This window comes from Anomalospiza imberbis, chromosome Z (assembly GCF_031753505.1).
Source record: "Anomalospiza imberbis isolate Cuckoo-Finch-1a 21T00152 chromosome Z, ASM3175350v1, whole genome shotgun sequence".
NCBI lineage: Eukaryota > Metazoa > Chordata > Aves > Passeriformes > Viduidae > Anomalospiza > Anomalospiza imberbis.
The window spans coordinates 1679174-1698760 of record NC_089721.1 but is presented as its reverse complement, the minus strand read 5'-3'; the positions used below and the strand labels follow the sequence as shown (position 1 = coordinate 1698760).

The window sequence follows — 19587 nt, the reverse complement described above, 5'->3', positions numbered from 1 at the left end:
CCAGAGGCCATGGAGCTGCTGCCAGTGCTGGAGCCCCTCTGCTCTGGAGCCAGCCTGGCACAGCTGGGGCTGTGCAGCTGCACAAGAGAAGGCTCCAGGGAGAGCTCAGAGCCCCTGCCAGGGCCTCAAGGGGCTCCAGGAGAGCTGCAGAGGGACTGGGGACAAGGCATGCAGGGACAGCACACAGGCAGTGGCTGCCACTGCCAGAGGGCAGGCACAGATGGGATATTGGGAACCAGGAATTGCTGGCTGGGAGGGTGGGCAGGCCCTGGCACAGGGTGCCCAGAGCAGCTGTGGCTGCCCCTGCATCCCTGGAAGTGTCCAAGGCCAGGTTGGATGGGGTTTGGAGCAACCTGGGATAGTGGAAGATGTCCCTGCCCATGGCAGGGGGTGGGACTGGATAGACTTGAAGGTCCTTTCCAACCCAAACCATCCTCATTCTGTGATTCTGGGAGGCTTTTTATTCTAAAATTATGAAAAGGTTAAATGGAAATTGCAAAATGTAGGTGGGTAAATTGTTCTTTATAAATTACGTTTCCTCTGGGGAAGTTACTATTTGGAGGTAACTTCTCTCCTTTCTTTCTGTCATTATATCTTTAGGATAACAAGCAGTGGGTAGCCTAAATTACCAGAAAGAGCAGAAAGAATTGGGGTTTTAAAAACAAACTCTTTTTGAACTATTTAAACATCAACTTCTGGCCTTTGAATAGCTAGATTTTCTTACTAAATTAAATTTTTCCACAAAAAGCCTGGAAAATACATTCCATCCCAAAAGTATTTGTTTATCACTAAGCCCAGCTTTTCACATACCAATTTGTCTTAACTATCTTAAAAGCAATCGGAAATATTTAAAATCTGCTTTAAAAGTTAATTCTAGACCACAGTGCTGAGTGGTGGGCAGGAAATATACCAGCCCAGCTGCTTAAAAAAATATCTTGGCCATCAGGGCTGAAGGTTGTGAGTGCAAGGACTAAAGAGCAAATTGGAGTTGTTTTTTTTTTTCCACCTCCATGACTTGTGAGACCGATCCTGGCAAACAGGGGAGTTTTGCAGCTGTAGTGATATTTCTAAGCCAAATTGATGGGGTTTTTTTGTACAGTATTTATCAGACTGCTTGTCAGCCTGGTGTCCTGTACATCTTCAGTTCAGAACATCTCCTGCTCAGACAACTTACTCCTTTTTTCCTGGCAGCCAGCTCCTCCAGGCTGTGGTGCCAGCAGAGGGTGCCAGAAAGATGTGGCAGCTCCTGCACACTCAGACTTTTCCTTTTCAGGTTGGGTTTCCATCATTTTAAGTAAAGATTTTCCTCTGCAGCAAGCCTGGGAGGAAGAGTTGGTCACCAGCAGCAGCAGACCAGAAAATTTAGTACAAATTTGAAGCTTTAAAAGGAGGACACCTTGCCAGCCAAAGGAGCTTCCATGACAGGACACCCCCTTGCCAATCCTTAGGCTACCTTCAAAATAATGTGATCTTATGCTGCTGCTGAAACATTTTTCAGTGTGGTACAGAGCCCTTCCTCTGGTACTGTTGTCTGTTTTTGTGTCCCATTTCACTCCTGCCTTTTTAAAAATGCACTTCAGGAGTATCTTGTGGCATTGGGAGATTTCATGGGGCACATTTGGAACTCCTCATGTGAAAACTGCAAGAAATGCCATGTTTTATTTTGGAGGTGTCTCCTTTCAAACCATCAGTGTGGTACCTGCTTATGTAATCAGTAATGAAATAAGAGATGGCCAACTTAAAAAGTCTAAACTGGCAACCTAACTTCTTGAAAAAATAATTTACATACTTGCATGGCTGGGTTTGAGTATTTCGGAGGTTTTTCCCCCAGGTTTAATTTTTAGCCCTCTGGATCTGCTGCCTTTCCCACGCTGGAGGGTCCCAGCCTGGCTGAGTGTGTTCAGGGCTTTGTTCATGTTCCCCTTCTGGAACCTTCTCTGCAGTAATTGCTTTGATAATAATAGAGCCACGCTGCACAGGTTCATGACAGAGGACAGGCTGTCACTGAACATATTGTTTTGTGTCCTGTTCCTTTCCTAACAGGTGCAAGCACTCTATTTCTCATCTTGGCTGCCTCTGAACACTGAATTAACACTTCTGGGTCCTTATAATGGCCCAAGGAGCCCAAGCTGACCAGGTCAGTTCCTGTGACATGTGAAACACCTTTTTCTCCATATCGCGTTCTATGTGAATTGAATTTTTGCTTTTTTATTGGCAATTAAATGGCATATGAGATCTTTCTGTGAGTGGGAGTTGGCCTCACTTTTACCTACTTTAAAGAATTAATTGGAAAGCAGCTGTTTCCTAGCTACCATTAGGGTGTTCTAGGGTTTTGTCTATGCAGAAACACACAATAAGCCAATCCTATTTTTTCCCATAGCAAGCTCATCCCTTTTTCATTTATTTTTTTTCCGTCCCACTAGATTTTACCGCCAATTTGAGATCCAACACTGGCAGCCAGGTTTTTCCAGTCCATCTTTGATCATTGGCAGATTCTGTCTGGAGATCCCTGGCAAGTTGTGATTGGCACAGGTAAAGGCAAAGGCTTCAAGAAGTTTGTTCCACCTCTGGATAACTTCCTAGGTAAGTTGTAATCACTCCTGTTTCATGGTGTGTGATGCACTGCCCAGTCTTGTCCTGACAGTTTGCTCTTAAAACCAGGAAGGAAATGGAAATTTTTTAGAGTGTCACATTGAATACACACAGTGTTAACAAAGTATGGTGATGACATGACCAACTAATTAAAAAAAAAAAAAAATTACATCCGAATTTGACTTATGTGGTTGTTGTTGCCTGTATGTTATCTGTGACCACTCCTGCCTGTGTCAAAAACCTGCTTTAAAAAAAAAAATCACCTAGGACTAATGGTGTTCTGTACAGTCTGCCTAGACCACAATTATTTTTAACCTAGCAAGTGCCTCCCATCACTGTTGCTCTGGCAGGAATTCTTGCTGAATTGTCAGGTTTTGTCCTCTCAGACAAAATACATGTTCTTTGATTTCCTAGCAGGAATCCTCTGTGCTCTGGGGGGTGGATGGCAAAAGGATGGCAGTTCAGAATCACAGAAAGAATTAGATTGGAAAAGCCCTCTGAGGTCATCGAGTCCAACCTGTGACCCCACCACCACCTTGTCACCCAGAGCATGGCGCTGAGTGTCACATCCAGTCTTTCCTTGAACACCTCTGGGGATGGTGACATCTCCTCCCTGAGCAGCCTATTCCCATGCTCAATCACCCTCTGTGAAGAATTTCTTCCTAATGTCCAACTTAAACCTTCCCTGGCACAGCCTAGGACTGCATCCTCCTCCTGTGCCTGTTCCCTGGGAGCAGAGCCTGACCCCCCCGGCTGTCCCCTCCTGTCAGGAGTTGTGCAGAGCCACAAGGTCCCCCCTGAGCCTCCTTTTCTCCAGGCTCAGCCCCTTCCCAGCTCCCTCAGCCTCTCCTGGGGCTCCAGCCCATTCCCAGCTCCGTTCCCTGCCCTGGACACGCTGCAGCCCCTCAGTGTCTGTCTGTCCTGAGGGCCCAGAGCTGTCCCCAGCTCTGGAGGTGCCTCAGCAGTGCCGGCACAGGGACGGGCACTGCCCTGGGGCTGTGGCCATGCTATTTTCCGATTCAGGAAATGCCTGTTCCTGCTGCTGGATGGGTGCAGTCTCCTGGAGCAGGTGTGGTGTGGGGCAGCAAAGGCCTGCCTCCATGGCTCTCCGACAGCTTTATCTGATGGCAAATATGAAAATCAGAAGCCCAGTTCAGGCTGAGAGCCTCTAAGAAGGCAGAGTCTTCCTGTCACCAGAATTTTAGCAACTAGCTCACTTCCAGAAACTGCAGAAAACATCAGCAAATGAATGCGTGAGGGGAAGAAGGCCAGTGCATGGAGCAAGGCTTTCACAGCATGCTGTTATCTGTGCAGTGGGGGGGAATTCCTGTGTTAATCTCATCAGCTTTACTGCCCTTCTGCAGCTGGATCAAAAGTGTATTTGATTCAGTCCACTCAAAGCAGCAACCATAAACTCCCACAGCAGAAACAGGCAAGACCTTATCTAACCTTTTCTCCAAGCTTTTTCTTGCTAGAAAGTTCTTGGACAGACATTCTGATGTGTTTTAGGATTTGCTGAAAGGGAAATAAAGCAAAGCCACACCTAGCTCCACTGGCCAGTTTGGCTGAGCAGCATGGCAGCGGCGCAGGCTCCACCTCAGCTGCAGCCCCTGTGCCCCTCCCCAACCATCCCAACAAATTCCTGGTTCTCTTGTGGAAGCAGGAAGATGGAAGAGGACACTGCACTGCTCAGACACCTTGGCACACCCTCATTCCCAGCAGAGTTAAAGGATTCAGGGGTTAGACAAGCTTTGTACTTACTGGCACTGCAGGAAGTGCACACACACCACGGCCTGTGACAGTCCAGGCTCAAATGTCTTCAGCTTGCTCTGCTGGTGTCATGGCTCTGGAAGGTTTGAAGCTGAAGAACACAATCCTGCCTCAGCCCCAGTTACTGCCTGCTGCATGTGGCAGAGTAGTTTACAAAACTGCAGCTGTATTTTATTATACTCTGAGCACATCCTAAGGACACTTGTCCTTACTTCACTTCCCTGATGTACATGCGAGATGTTCTCATCCCCTCAGCCACACTCGACTTTGACATTAAGAGGACAAACAGCATTTTCAGCAGAGACCAGTTTTAAATCTTTTATTCAGAATTACTCTTGGAACCTCTTTCCACACTCACAGGTCAAGTCGACGTGCAATGGTGATGCAGAAAGCACTGATCTGCTGCAGGCCATCAAGAAAAACTTCATAACAAGCATGGTTTTATTGGAAATAAATCATGCTAACAACTGATCCTTAACAGGTACAAAATATTAAACTGGTAAGAAAAAAGAAAAGAAATATTGGTGCCCTATTAAGACCAACATGTGAACTCAAGACTGTTTGAAAAATCATACAAAAAAGGCAATAAGGAACAGTAATGCAGCATTAAAGGTAGGGGTATAGGGCACACAAAAATTACAAAACATCCTATTTCAATATATTTCCATGTACTTGGTTCAAATACTGTAACAGTACTGGAAGGCAAAAAGCACCAGACATCCAACTAAAGAGGTAAGAAAAAATGAACATAAAATTAGCAAAAAAAGTAAGATCTGGTCTTTAGGGAAGAAATAATCTCAAATACAGTTACTTAACAGAAACACAACACTTGAAAAAGCTGTTATTTCAGCATACATAGACAATACCATTATTCCAGCTCCATGGAAATGACTTGGTTTTCCTAGTCTGTAACCTCTTCCACATACAGTACTGCTGAGGTTATCCCCAGGTGTGTGTGGGCAGACACTGCATACACACTAACAAAGCAGCACGGTCATCAGAGGAGTAAAACGGGGAAGTTGTTCCCTTTGAAGTAGAAAAGCAACAATCAGGAGGCCAGGAAATGTGGGGCAAAGCATCATTAAGCCCTAAACACACAATTCAAAATTAGGTGAGGACACTGTGCAGCTATGGCTTCTATTTCCTAAAAAGCCAAGCCTCCCTCACAGTCCACATGGAATACAGCAGCTGCTGAAAATATGGAAACCATAACCAAGAAATCCTAGAAAACACTCCTGCACTGGAGTAAGTCTTTTCTATTTCATCTCCTTACAGCAACCACAGAAAGCAGCTGTACATTCAACTGTAAAATGTGAGTTTTTGGTGGTGGCAAGGTGTCCCAATTATAACATGGCAGCAGAGAGACTGTGTGATGCAGGGTTTGCATAGATAGTCTGTCCCCTTCCTAGCTCAAAAAACATAAAGAGGAAGAGGTCACAGCTTAGGCTCTTGTTGCATTTGTGAACAACATGAAACTAGGAAAAAACCCCCAACAACTCCATTTATAGAGGCTTCCACTACGTCCCCAGGTAAGGGGGAGGTGGGGAACAAAACATAAAACACGTCATGGCTATTTCAAAGCTTCATTCTCTTAATGAAGTTTATTACAGGCCCCAGTGAAAATATTACAAATTCACTAAATTCCTACACTTATGCACCTCTTTCCTAACTGCTGTCCTAGAGCAAGTAAGTGCTTTTCTTTATTAAAAAAAAAAAATTGTTTTTACATTATTGCTGTGTTTTACACCAAAATTAAAAAGCACTCATGGAATCCACACAACAGAAAGTCAATATCCCCAGAACGAACTAAAAGCTTGAACATGTATTCTCAAAAGGGCCTTTTCTATACCAGCTATTCAACGAGCAGGAGAAAGAAAAATAAAAAACCCAATCAAAAGTCTTCCTATCGCTTCTCTTCCAAGCATCAACGAAATTCACCCCACTCTCCCAGGAGGCAAATCCTTTCAATAAATATCAGCGTGAGCTCCGAGGTGCTGGAATTCCGGGGGGTGGTGATGGCGGGGGGGGAAAGAAGGAGGAGCAGCAGCAGCTGTGTGCAATGCCTACGGGGTTCCGTGCTGCCCCGAGGGTCAGTCCAGGGAGATGATGTCGGGCGCGCTGCCGCCACCGCCGCTGCTGGTGATGACGCCGGCCTCGGCCTGGCTCGAGGAGCTAACGTGCATGCTGCTCTCGTGGTGGCTGGTGGAGGTGATGATGCTGCCAGGCGTGCTGCTTGTTAAGGTTGAGGTGAGATTATCCAAAAACATAGGAGGACAGTACTGCTTGAAACAAACAATGAAGAGTGAAGAAACTAACTGCATGAGGGAAATGTATGCTCTGAAGATACATCTTCCCCACACAACAAGCACCAGGCGTGTTCCTAGTGGGACCAAGGCGAGAACCGGAGTTCTGCACATCAGTGACCAAGCAGGAACAGCAGTCATGAACCTCCTCCCTCACCCTCCCCTTTTTGTTCTCCAGAATGGTTTGGCTTGGAAGAACCCTATAACTCATCTCATTCCATCCCCTGCCAGGGGTAGGGACACCTTCCACTACCCTAGGCTGCTCCAAGCCCTGTCCATCCTGGACAATTCCAGGGATGGGGCAGCCACAGCTGCTCTGTGCAGCCTATGCCAGGGCCTCAGATACACTCTGGGTATATTCAAGTCAGTGCTGAGCACATATTTACTTTAAAAAGGCAAACTATCCGTAAAGAATGAGTTTCCAGGCCTGGGTTCATCATAGAAAGGCTAAACTGAATCCTGTTTAATGCATCTTCATTACCAGTTTTTGCTAGGTTTTCCTAGACCGTGGTTAGGTCTAAGCAAGTGAACTGCAAACACAGTTTGGATGATGACACCCTGATAATTACTGGAGCACATCGTCACAAAAATCAGACCTGGAAATTAACCCCACAACAGATCAGAAACGTACCTGTGAATCAACTGGGATTAGCGAATGAAAATCCAGACCTAGGAAGAAGAGAAGGATGATAAATAGACAAGCCTCTCTTTTATTCACACACAACAATTTTAAGGACTTTTTTTTGTGGTTGTAGGATAGATTTTGCAATTCATAAAGAGTTTCTAAATGGAATATACCACTGTGACACCACTCTCAACGACTACTTCAGGCAGCAGCAAAACGAATTATCTAGTACAAGTGGCTCTTTCTAATAATGAGGATGACATAATGATGTATTATTCACTGAATACTGCAGGGTGGTTCAATGTGGTTGCTTAGATGGAGGTTGCCATTTGGAGCTGTTGGTTCATAATGCAAGTTTCACTGCATATTGTACCTGACTTGGCCAAACTGGGACATGAAGAGTGTCATCACATTAAAGATGCTGGAATGAAGTAAAGTCACAACATGCACAAGTCCAAAAACAAGCAGCAGGTCTCTTCCTCCACCCACGGGCAGCCAATAAGGAAACATTTCTAATATCATCCCCGTTTTGTGTCTAGACAAATAAAAGGAACGAAGAAGAGGAAACTACAAGTAGTTCAATGTATATCCTCCAAGAGCAGTGACAACTAGTGTCCATCTTAAACACCATTTGCATGTAAGCATTTAGGGCAAGATGTTTAGAATTGTGAAATCAATAAGAAATTACCACTTTTTTTTGTTTGTTTGTTTGTTTTGGGTTTTTTTTTTTGGGTTTTGGTTTTTTTTTTGGTTGTTTGTTTTTTTTTTTTCCTAAATATTGGCCTTGTGTTTGCTATGTCAACAGAAAGAAATGATATACTCCCTCCCTCTCCCCTCACCTCCAAATCTCTTCCGGCCTGTGACATCTCTCCTCCTCTTTTCCATTAAAGAAAAATTTTGAAGGAGATTTTGAAGGTCAGCTGCATTTACAGAACTGACAGCTTCTTTTGTCTGTACAAGTTCTAGAACTTGGTTGGTAAGAACTGAACAACAGTTCTAGACTTCTATTCTCTCAGCTTATTCTCCTATTCAATTTGGGAAGACTACTGATTTCTTAACAAGGGAGAAGTGGAGGGAGGGAGCAGTAAGGGAGCCAAAATGGACAGAGAAACAAGGGGAATGATATCCATCTCATTGCCAAACTGGTGCTGAAAGAAGAGGAAAAAACCCAGAGATGTTGCAGGGGAGGAATGGAGACAGGCAATGGAGCAGGGAAAGGGAAGTACAGGAGGCCAAAGTGACACCTGTCACCACAAGTCACCACTTCCTTGGCTCTGGCCAAGAGAACCCCCAGAGTCCCTATACACAGTGTTCTTTTCAAGGAGCCAGGATAGAAAACAATCAGTATCCCCACCTTTTGTCTGATATTTAGCAGCAGTGTTGAAGAATACATCATAGGCATTTAGGGTATGTCTAGGTAAAGAAAGTCAATAGAGGTCAGCTCACAGATTGTAGCTCACCTTAACCTTTTTCATACAGTCTAGACAGAGCACCACTACAATCAGCTAGCAGAGTAACTACACTGAGGGCTGGGATGAGTCAGCACCCTCACACCTCTAGTAACTAAAACAAGCAACTACTCTCCCTCGCATCTACAACAAGTAACTACAGGATGTTTACACAAAGTCTGGCTGAGCACAGCAAGAGCAGTTTCTGGCTGCTGTGCTCAAGTGCCAGTTTGTACCCCAAAAGCAGTGCTTGTCACATCACTGCTGCAAAATGCAATCTGAAAATGGGCCTGTACTAGGTTTGTCTAGACATCACATCAGTGCCATACTGCATATAGACTTGTTCCATTAAAAAAAAAAAAAAAAAAACAACTAAAAACAAAGAGTTAATAAATTCTTCCAATTTCTACCCACCCCGTAAATTAATACTGTTGTCAGAACATACATGAAAAACACCCAGCACCTACCTGGCAAGTCTGATGAAATACTGGATATTGGTGGATGATGGAATGGTACTGGGTAGTCTGTTAATGAAGGAGGAATAGCAGCAGCATCGACCGTCGTCATGCTGGGCACTCTGGCAGTAGATGGCTGATACATGAGAACCCTGTTTCAAACAGCATGAGAAATTACAAACAACCTGGCTGTTAGTTGCACAAGGGAAACCATGCACTGCTGTGCACTCTCATTCACAAGTCACCGTGCGACAACACAACTACAGCGTGGCTACTCACTACACAGTACTCCACTCTAAATTCCTTTTTCATAACAATCTTCATAATAACATGACCGTATCTCAGCTCTCAACAGCAGCTGTGACATAAGAGCAAGTTGGCATTAAAACAAAGTACAGTGCTGGAGTCATTGGCAACAAAGACAAATGGGCATCTGTGAGCACCCACAGAGGGACGTAAAGGTGACCAGAGCCGGGAGGAGAGTGTTCCGTTTGGTTTCTCCACAGAACTGCTGCTCAGAGCCCACCTGTTACACCAAGGGCACAACTGACCATTATCCTGCCCCACAGGATGAGACAAATTACACAGGTGGGAGTTAAATATAAGCCTGTTTTTACTCACAGCCTCCAGTTCAGCTCTCAAGGAGCATGTTACAACCCTTCTGCTTCCCCTCATGCTGCCTGACCTCTTGGCAGCATCCTTACAAACACCGCCAGAGGTGCCCAGGCACCAGCCACATGCACAGAATAGTTCATGAGCTCCAAGTCAGGTGGAAACGCACAGAATTCTGCTCCCAGATGCTCTGCATCGCTCCCTCCAGCCTTTAGTGTTATCCACTCATCTTCCTTCCCACACTCCTACCTGTTAACCTACTTCTGATGTCAGAACCTTGGATTTCAGTCCCTCCCTTCTCAGGCACCTCTCACACTTCAGCCTATATTGTTGCTTCCTCTACGAAGACACCCCAGTTTTCCCAAAACTAGCATTCAGACAACACTGTTTCAAGGAGCTAAACCCCAAAAGCCTGGCTTTGATCTGAATTTGAAGAATGAAAATATGCCATATCCATACCCAAAAATCAAGGAAAATACATGGGTCACTGAGAGAAAAGAAATCAGTCCTCCTACAATTACAGTTGCAGGTAGCCATCTCAAACATAGGAGCACGGAAGGAAGTCTTGGTGCCTTCTGAAACGTCATGAAAAGATGTATTTGTAGCTACACTTTCTTGTAAAAGTGAGGAAGAGTCTCTTGCAGAAGGACTCCTCCACAATCCTCAAAAAAGCAACAGCACTGCAGTATCACTGCTGAAAGTGGTTGAAGATGACCAACTACTTGTTCACCAAGGACCACACAGACATTCCTGTGGACTAGAGACTCACCACACCTGCTCATTACTTCTGAAACAGAAGGGGAACCTTCAAAACAGAAGGGGATTGGGTTTATTATTATTATTATTTTAGTACAGGTCATAAGCCACTACACAGAGAGACACAGACACACCTCATGCAGGCAGCAACACTAACTGATGAGCCATTACTAAAAGCTGAGCTTGGAGCAGTGAGTGCTGGTGAGCCTGACCAGTGGCCCTCACTCCCTGCAGGTCTGGGGTGCCCCATGGGCCAAGAGCAGAAACATGGGAGCCACAAGCAGCACCCAAGCTGAGGTGCATAGATCAGGACAGACAGAAGGTGGCACAGCAGCAGAGAAGCTGGTCAAGCCTGGTGCCGAAGTCAGGCCTGACTACAAAGATGGAGGAGTTGCCAGAGGACTTGGGAAGTCACTGATTGTGCTAATCAAGGTGAAGGACTGACTGATGACCACAGCCAATAAAAGCATCCAAGACATTCCAGAATTTAACAAGAGAGATGGAGGAAAAGCTCATCTTGATTCAAAACAGCAAAGTGGCTCCCTCCCAAGACTGACAGGATGGATGAAACACATAACACAGTCTCATTCCCTGGGCACCAGAGCAGATTAGATCGAGGATATAGCAGACAGCAAGAGAAAAGCCTTTAAGATGACACTAACTCAGCAAGAATGCATGAAGTTCCTCCACTTGGCATAATCTACTTTCTCAGGAGAACACTGTCCACTAGCTTAGTCAGATTCCTTTTCTATGGAGAAATGTCCCTGAAAACACAGCAACAGTCAGTGCAAAAAAAAAGTTCTTTTGTGAGGTGAAAATCTATTTAATAGTGTTTTGCCTGTACAAAGTTACTGCATCAATACAACCTTCTACAGGAGAGGCCTAGACATTCTCCTCTGCAAGTGCAGAGCTGGATTCCAAGTACATTTCCCTACAGATCAGTTTAGCTGAGACATTACAGAATAACAACTAATTTTAAAATTGACAAACCCTTTGGTTGGGCTCCCGTGTATTTCAGACATAAATATGCACTTCCTTTTGGCTGGAGGATCTTCTTCTTCATCAGAAGAGCTTTCTACTGTCAAGTCGATAACATCAACCTTCTTGTTTACCTCACTGGCCACTGTCACGGAACATGGTTTGCTAACAACACTGGAACCTGAACAAGAAAATAAAACAACATTGTTCTCCAAAAGCTGGTGATGTCAGCAGTTTCTATTTGCAAGAGAACCAGGAACCCATATCCTGTATACCAGATCACCTTCCTAGCCATTACAAATAATATTTTGCCCCAGTACCTGCTTTGTGACTCTTCTGTGTCACATTGAGATTATTAAAGAACAAACTTTTGTTTTCACTTGTCATTTTAAGGATGTAAAACAAAAGCAACTTTTCATTTTCTTAACTGCTATCATAAGGAGCAAAGACAAAGACCAAAAAAGCACTTTAAGAGATACAACCCTTTCTTTTCTAGCTTAAATACAAGAAGGTTAGTAGTAGTAAGCCCTCCACAAAGCAAACACCAACATCCACACACATTATCCAAGCTACAACTAAGTCTCTAAGATTTTGTGCTGGTTTGCAACCAGATGTACATACTTTCTATTTTGGTGCACTGTGGACTTGACACTTTCACAGCTTCCTTCTTTGGCCTCATGGGGCACCAGGAGCCATCCTCCTGGAATTTGATCTCATCCACATCAGAACATTCATTTAGGATTTCCATAAAGAGGCTGAAAAAATAAAGTTTCACTTTTGATTCTAAGTGACATTTTTATTCTAAGTGAAAAGGAGACACAGATAGAAAGATAATTATGATCACCTTCTACCCACTGTGTCTCCTCTCCCCCTAGTTCCTCTTTACCTGAAAGCCTGTAATTACAGCCTGTGCAGATATCAGAAAATAAGATTATCCCAACCCATCCATAATTCACTCCAACACTACTGCAATGCACAGATTGCCATACTGAAGCAGAATCCATCACCCCTTGAACCAAGTTAGACAACTGTGATGAGTTAGAAGCTACATTTTGAAGTTAACACCTTTTAGGGTTAGAGACATGTAAAAGGAAGACCTGTCCTTTTATGTTGCATTTATGTTTCTCCAGAGGAAATACACTGAGACTCAGGAATCTGATGGTTTAGTTAGGAGATAAATGTACATAGTTCATTATGGGAAGAGAAACTAAAGGAGTCTAATGGCTCCTCTAGTCTGAAGTATTTTGACAAAAAAAAGTATGAAACGGCTAAACTTCAAGTCACAAAAGTAGCTACTGAGTACATAATGAAAATTTTAAGTAACTGTGTAATCTGCAAAGCCAGTCTCTTACCCATCTAGTATAAGGCTCTCGTAAGCTGCTTTTTTGTCACAGACAGGGCAGATCCAGGTAGGCTTCTTTTCATTCATTTGAAGATAAAGAGCAGCATCGAAACATTGCAGGTGTGTGCAAGTCACAGCCCTGCATGGGATTGTCAGTCTCATTTTTCCCAACTGCAGGAGATGCATTTAAAGGGAGTCAGAACAGAAGACAGAGAAACAGGCCTGAATGGTTAACAATGAATCCAGAGGCACCTGGTGAAACAACTCTTCCTGCTCACTACAGAAGTGCCTGGGGCTAAGGGTGCTGCAAGTAAATCCACCCCATTACAGCACCCACACAGAGCTCCCAAAGGAAAAATTAAGCCCTGCTCCAAGGCTTCACCACACTGAGAACAGTCAGAAAGACTTCTAATGGACCTGAAACAATGTTATTTGCAGGATTTCATTTATAGTAAACAATCAACTGAAGTACCCACTTCTGTAATTTTCTTTTAACCCAATATTTCAGGTGTTTTCCTGAGCTCCAGGTACTTATTACACTCAGAATTACCAATTTCTTCCTGACAAGAGAACCCTCAAGGCAGCATTACCTTGTTATAAGGTGGTCGCCTGTTTTTCTGTTTGCTTCTGCAAACTGTATCTGCAGTATAGGCAAAGCCACCAAGATGAGGAGGTAAGAGATTTTAATTATCTTTCCATTCTTTAATTATTCTGTCAGCCTGCCTGATTAGCCTCAGCACGTCAATATAGGAGATTAATCCTTTTACAGGCCTCACTGTACACAAGCAGCAGCTTGACTCAGTGCATCACAGCTGAGGCATCCACAGTCCTAAACCACAGCTGGGTTACTGCTGCTTCTCCCCACTATTTTATCTTAGCTTGCTAATAAAACATAAAACAAGTGAGGTTTCTAAAGCAAGGCCTTTGAAAAGCACCCCAATTCTGCACTACAGATGAAAATATGAATGTTATCTGGAAATTTCCAGCCATACTTACAGGACACATCAGAGAGACACGCAGACTGGTTGTGGCAACCTCACTATCCGGATCCGCAGTTAGTTTTTCTTTAACTATTCAAATAAAGAAGTTATGCATAGAGGTCATTATTTCAAATGTTAACCTTGATTCAGCAGTACATACACTTTTCTTTCAGCTATCTAAAAAAATTAATCTAGGAAACTAGTTCACCTACAACAACAGTTTCATTACTTATCAGCAACAGGCAACCTGCATCACATTATCAGATGTTGTTGGACTGCAGATGCAGTAAAACCACACAGAGCAAACTCAACCCAACATGTCAAGAGATAAATAAACCATGATGAGTGAGTGAGGTAGAGGTGAAGAGAACTCAGGACATCTAGCTGCACCTCACAGCCCAGCATAGTAAGGGGTGCTTGTGGCATTCCCAAAACCACATTTCAGATGGTATCTCTGGGCATGCTCCCTAAAAACCCTCACTGAAAAAGAGTGTGATGCCTCACCAACAGCCAAGGGAACCTGTGAAACCCTGGGCATGGACTTTATTCTCAAAATATAGCAAATCTCTTCTGTATTACCAATTATAGTTTTAAAGAGTCACTAACCACCCTCCAAAAGTACAGACAGGCAAGTTAATTACTTACTTAGTGCTCTGGAATGATCAGGATTTCTGATACCTTTCATTTTTAACCTTTGCAAAAGCATAGCTGAGGTGAGCTGGCGAACCAGATACACAGACATGGAGTAATTCTACAAAGGAAGAATTAAACATTAAACATTGATTTCATATTGTACTCTCACTATGACAATACATGACTATTTACACTAGTTGTAGCATACAGTAAAAACAAAAATGTGACTTTTTGCTTAATCATTATTAAGAGCATTGACAGACAACTTCAATTCTGTGGAGGTCCAACATTCTGCCAGAATTCTCTGGCCAACCAGGTCTAATTATCCTACTCCAGTTATGACTGAACTAAGAGGTAACTTCACAACCAAGAGGCAATCTGAGCTCTTCTCCTGGAAAGATCATATGTGACACATTGCATACATGTAGTCTTTTAAGAATTTCTTACATTTTGTCTCCTTAATCTTCCCCTTTTTTCCAGTGTCAGTGGGGAGCTCAAAGAATCACTTGACAAAACAACAGCTTCAGATGGTACAGAGCTGCCCCAGTTTCTTTGTACCTTTTCTTTAGCTTGTTCTGTACTTCTAAGCCCAGCCTTGTTACACCATGTCCGTTCCACTGAGCCTGGCCCCATTCCCCAGCATTTTCTACTCCTCCCTAACTCACACCACTTGTCAGCTTCTTTTGTTCGCTGTTCACTCCCTCTTCTAGGTCACTAATGAAAAGTCTGCAAGCCCCAGTGCTGCAGGATAATAATGGTTTCATCCATGTAACAAGAACAACCTGTGACCTCTTATTTCCACTGCCTGTCAGCCATCTTCCTATGGCTCCTGCACTGCCGGGGTACTACACAGGAACTTCAAACGACTCCTACAGCCCTGCTCCTCCTGTACCACCTATATGAAAACCAGCTCTTATTTAGAGCAGCAGATAAAGCATTCTAATTGCACAACAAACCATTAAGAAAACCAGATTTTTGTTTTATTCCTTAAAGAATGGCCACCTGTTGCCTTACAGAGGATTCTACAGGCTCAAGTCTGCCCAGCAGCGAGGGCTTTATGCCCCCTTGACTCAGCAGCCCTCCAGTATCAGCCCAGTCCATGCCAACAAGCCCTTATGTGACACCGGGTCCTGCTCCCCAGGGTCTCACTTTTGAGGATGAATAGCAGCAAATTCTGGCACCAGCACTAAACCACAGAACTCGCTTCACCTCTCAGGCCAAGGGGAGGATGTCCAAGCATTCCAAGTCATCTGCTTCCATCAGAGTATATTTTGGCATAAAGGGAGGAAAGCTAGCAGGCCTCAGCATGAGAGGCCAAGACCACACACAGGACTGGAGCCATTTTAAGATTCTGTGCTTTGACTGGGAAGCAGTAGCTCAGATCTTTGTCTCCATCCCTGCTCTAGAAAATCATCCTTTGATGTCAGCACTGCCCTTCATTTATTTTTTGAACATTACCTTTCAATCCAATTTCTTTTTAAAATTTTAATATAAAAGCTTATACTGGAGTCTCTTTGAAATTTGTGGTATTTTTAGTCCAGAGAATTTGATTTTGAATAAAACCCCGTAGAGAAAACAGCTTTGATAACTGCATCCAGAATTAACACAAACAGATAAGGAATAAATAGTTCTTGACTTGACAACAGCTGAAAGGGTGTTGCAACAGTTTTTTAAACCTAGGATGAAGTCAAAAATTCCTTGCACTCTCCTTTTCTTTCCTTAATAAATATACAAGGGCATTTACTATTCACACCACAAAAAGAGTTTGTTATTTTTGACATGTATTTCAGGCAAACTCTAAAAACAGACTTTTGAATGAGAACCCTATAAGAAAATCTTTCCATCTGTATGTAAATCCCACATGTGTTACTGAAAACTACCACACTTCTAGAGCAAGCTTTGTTTCCTGGCACTGATAATACGTTCAGCCACCTAACAAAAAACACTTGCCAGCCACATCAGGCAGGAAAGGAGCGGGAAACAGCTCAGATACGTTATTGAGATGACTTCCCACACACTACAGAACATGCAGGTTACCTTTCCAATTTCAGAAGCCCAAGAGATAGAAATCTGGTTTGGCACTGCTGATGACAGCCTAACTAGAGATGTGATATTCAAGGGACGCCCAGGTCGTTTCTGCTCAATTCCATTTTTTGGTGGTGGAGCATACCCCTGTGGAAAAAAGGACAATGGATGTGTTACCCAGACTCCCCAGTGCACTGAAACTGCTGACACATACTTGTTAGTTTTAAACAGATCTATGAGAAGCAGGCAAAATTAGAGGCTCTCTAGGCTGGAGAGCATTTATTCTGAGAAATATCAGAATTTCACAGTAGATCACTGAAGTCAAACACAATTATTAGACATCTGTTGTTTTAAAAGGGTTTTACAGAAACACTGGAAAAGTGAAAGAGAACACAGTCTGCATCCTGGTAGTTCACTAGAAGAATAAAAGGTCATGTGGAAGTTCTGTCCTCCTTCTCACCATGCCCTACTGGAGCAGCGTGACACATCACAAGGTCATAGCCTTAGTGACAAACAGAGCAAGTAATGAAGACTTAACTCAGTGTCTCACACAATGAAAACACTTCGCTGATTAAGAAACAATTACATCTTATTCCAAGAGCTCCACAACCCCTCAGTGACTACTTTGCCTTGTATCAACTACATCTGGCTCCATTAGCAACAGGTGTCACCTGTCCTCTGCCAAGGCCCCTGAAGAAGGACTGCACATGGAGTACCAGCTGTATTTAAGAGATCATGGAAACAGAGTGGTTTGGGTTTGAAGTGACCTTAAAGATCATCCATTTCCAACACCCTCATCATGCAATAAGCCTGCAGCTCATTCCTCTTACCCTGCATCTGTCACGATGACAACAAGCCAGTCTGACAGAGCCACCCTGAAAATCCCTGCTCTGAGCTCACAGCCAGCCTGCAGCCACTCATCTCAAACTCATCCTGCACCTGAAGGATGCCAGCAAGATGCAGCTTGGCCTCTTGCACAGACCATATTGATGCATTTCCAGACAGCGTTGTTTTAAACAAAAAACTCACCCAGAAAGGATATGCTGAGAAAAAAAAAAGTATTTCTTTAGCCAAAGAAATACACACACATGCACAATCTAGTGCTTGGTAAAGGAGTTACTTTGAAAGATGCTAAGTCTGGAAATAAAAACAATAACAATTTTTTATATATATATATATATATATATATACATAATTATTATTGTTTTTATTTCCAGACTTAGCATCTTTCAAAGTAACTCCTTTGAGTAAAGTAAAGCCCAGTATACCACAAGGGCTTTATTCCAGAACACAGAGGCAGCAGACAATTTCACATTTAAAACACAGGATGATTTCAGAAGAGAGTGAATGCAAGTTCTCTTACATTTCCCAATTTTTTTTTTTCCAGAGAGAGACTCTGCAGTGCACATCCTTTGTTTCAGTGAAGCTTTTAGTCTTTTCTTCCACAGAACTTATTCTTGAGAACAGGTTCACTCCCATACCCCTACAACAATTTGGAACCTTCCCTTCCTGTCCTTTTAGAAGCATTTCTGCTTGCCTCCCAACCAGCATGGCCCAGCACTGTTTAGGCAGGCTGCCGACTCTAGTGACAAGAAACTGCCAATATTACTGGGGCCTTGAAGTCTCCCATGGTTCTTCAAATAACCACTCTACTCAAGGCAGGTATCCTCTGCCACAGTAAGGAAATTCATCACGAGAAAGCGTAACTGCTCATTTATCTGGCTTTTCCCAGTGACACAGATGCAGTATACAAGGAAACATGATGTTAACATGAGCACAACCCGGTGCAGTACTGGCACACAGGCAGCATTTAACTGAAGCTTCTGGTAAGGATTGCAAGCAAGGAGATGACCAAGAGTAATTTACAGACTTCTGCAGAGGCATGAACTGCCCTACCAGGCAAAGACAGAAGCTCACTTAGGAACTGTGCAAGTGGGCAACAGAAGTTGGCATCACTGGTAAATTACTTAACACTACTGCAATGGAAAACAGTGGTCTTCGAGGCAAAGAAGTTACCTTACACTTCCTGCAACAGAAAGGAAGTGCCAGATGATGCAGAGAGAGACCAAATGAACAAAAAAAGTCTGCAGAAGCATTCAGACTGAGACTCTGTTTGTCATTCAGCTCCCAGTGAATGAGATGGGGAAGTTGCTAAGACAATAGTGATTTATTCACTTTCCCACCTAAGGTTCAGCTGAACAGATTAAAAAATCATCTTACCATGTGCAGGAAGAACCTAGTGGATTTAAGCCTAAAGCAAAGTAATAATCCAAGATTAGTAGTAGTTTCTGCTACAACTGTGACACCTTACACGCAAAATGGAGAGCACAGCAGGGTGTAACCTATATTAACAAGACTGAGAATCAGCTGACACTGATGCTCAAAAGATAACATCAGACTGAATTCTTTTTCATTGGTTGCTGAAAGACAACCTGCAGAAGAGAAAATCCTCAAAGTTATCACACAGAATGTAACCAGCATTTGCAGAAAACACTGACCACAAAACATGAGAAAGAAAACTTTTATAACCTGAAGACTAAAGTACGAGGAAGAGAATCTAAGGAGTCTCATTTAAACTGAGAAAAGGCAAAATAAAAAAAATTAGAAGCAGTCACAGTTGCATATGGGAGGAGGGAAGCTACAGGACAATACGTCTGACACACCAAGGTGGTTAAAAACAATCTGAAAAAAAGGTTTCATACCTTTTCTCTCCACACGGTATCTTTCCAAACCCACTACTGAAAAAACCCTCTGTTCCATGACTTTTACCACACTTCATAGCCTCAAGAAGTATTTCTGAATGGGTTGTGCAAGAACAAAGAGAGAAACCCATTCTAGAGATATTTTGAGAATGAGAAAGCTTTTCCCTTTCTGTCTATACCCAAGCCTCCAGATGACCCTGTGACTATGTACTGATTTTTGCAACATCAGACACTCTTGAAGTGTGACTGCCAACAGTGTTCTGTTACAGCATCAGCAATGCGCTAGGAACCCTAAAACATGTCTATTCTTCATCCCCTGAACAATGGTGCTCCAACCAGACAGATGCAGAGCACTGTACAAGTGGC

The 19587-nt window shown here is 43.4% G+C and overlaps 1 protein-coding gene and 1 long non-coding RNA gene across 10 annotated transcripts in view; one reads left to right on the top strand and one right to left on the bottom strand.

Annotated features, from left to right (window-relative positions):
- The first annotated feature begins 1940 nt into the window (after nt 1-1940).
- On the top strand, nt 1941-3528 carry LOC137465431 (uncharacterized). Its single transcript, XR_010994650.1, has 3 exons — nt 1941-2137; nt 2424-2532; nt 3010-3528. It is a non-coding gene; the product is annotated as an uncharacterized lncRNA (long non-coding RNA).
- A 1125-nt stretch (nt 3529-4653) lies between these two features.
- PIAS2 (protein inhibitor of activated STAT 2) overlaps nt 4654-19587 on the bottom strand; it is a 31739-nt gene continuing 16805 nt past the window's right edge. For 3 of the 9 annotated variants that reach the window (XM_068176274.1, XM_068176280.1, XM_068176278.1), the window contains 9 exons: nt 16532-16666; nt 14507-14612; nt 13878-13951; nt 12892-13052; nt 12161-12294; nt 11552-11720; nt 9206-9345; nt 7297-7334; nt 4654-6644 (listed from right to left, as the gene is read on the bottom strand). In XM_068176274.1, coding sequence (XP_068032375.1) covers nt 6453-6644; nt 7297-7334; nt 9206-9345; nt 11552-11720; nt 12161-12294; nt 12892-13052; nt 13878-13951; nt 14507-14612; nt 16532-16666 — 1149 coding nt within the window. In that variant the 3' untranslated portion in view covers nt 4654-6452. Of the gene's footprint in view, nt 6645-7296; nt 7335-7663; nt 7826-8644; nt 8704-9205; nt 9346-11360; nt 11721-12160; nt 12295-12891; nt 13053-13877; nt 13952-14506; nt 14613-16531; nt 16667-19587 lie in introns of those variants that run through there. The other 6 variants (XM_068176275.1, XM_068176279.1, XR_010994416.1 and 3 more) reach the window with 5 other exon arrangements.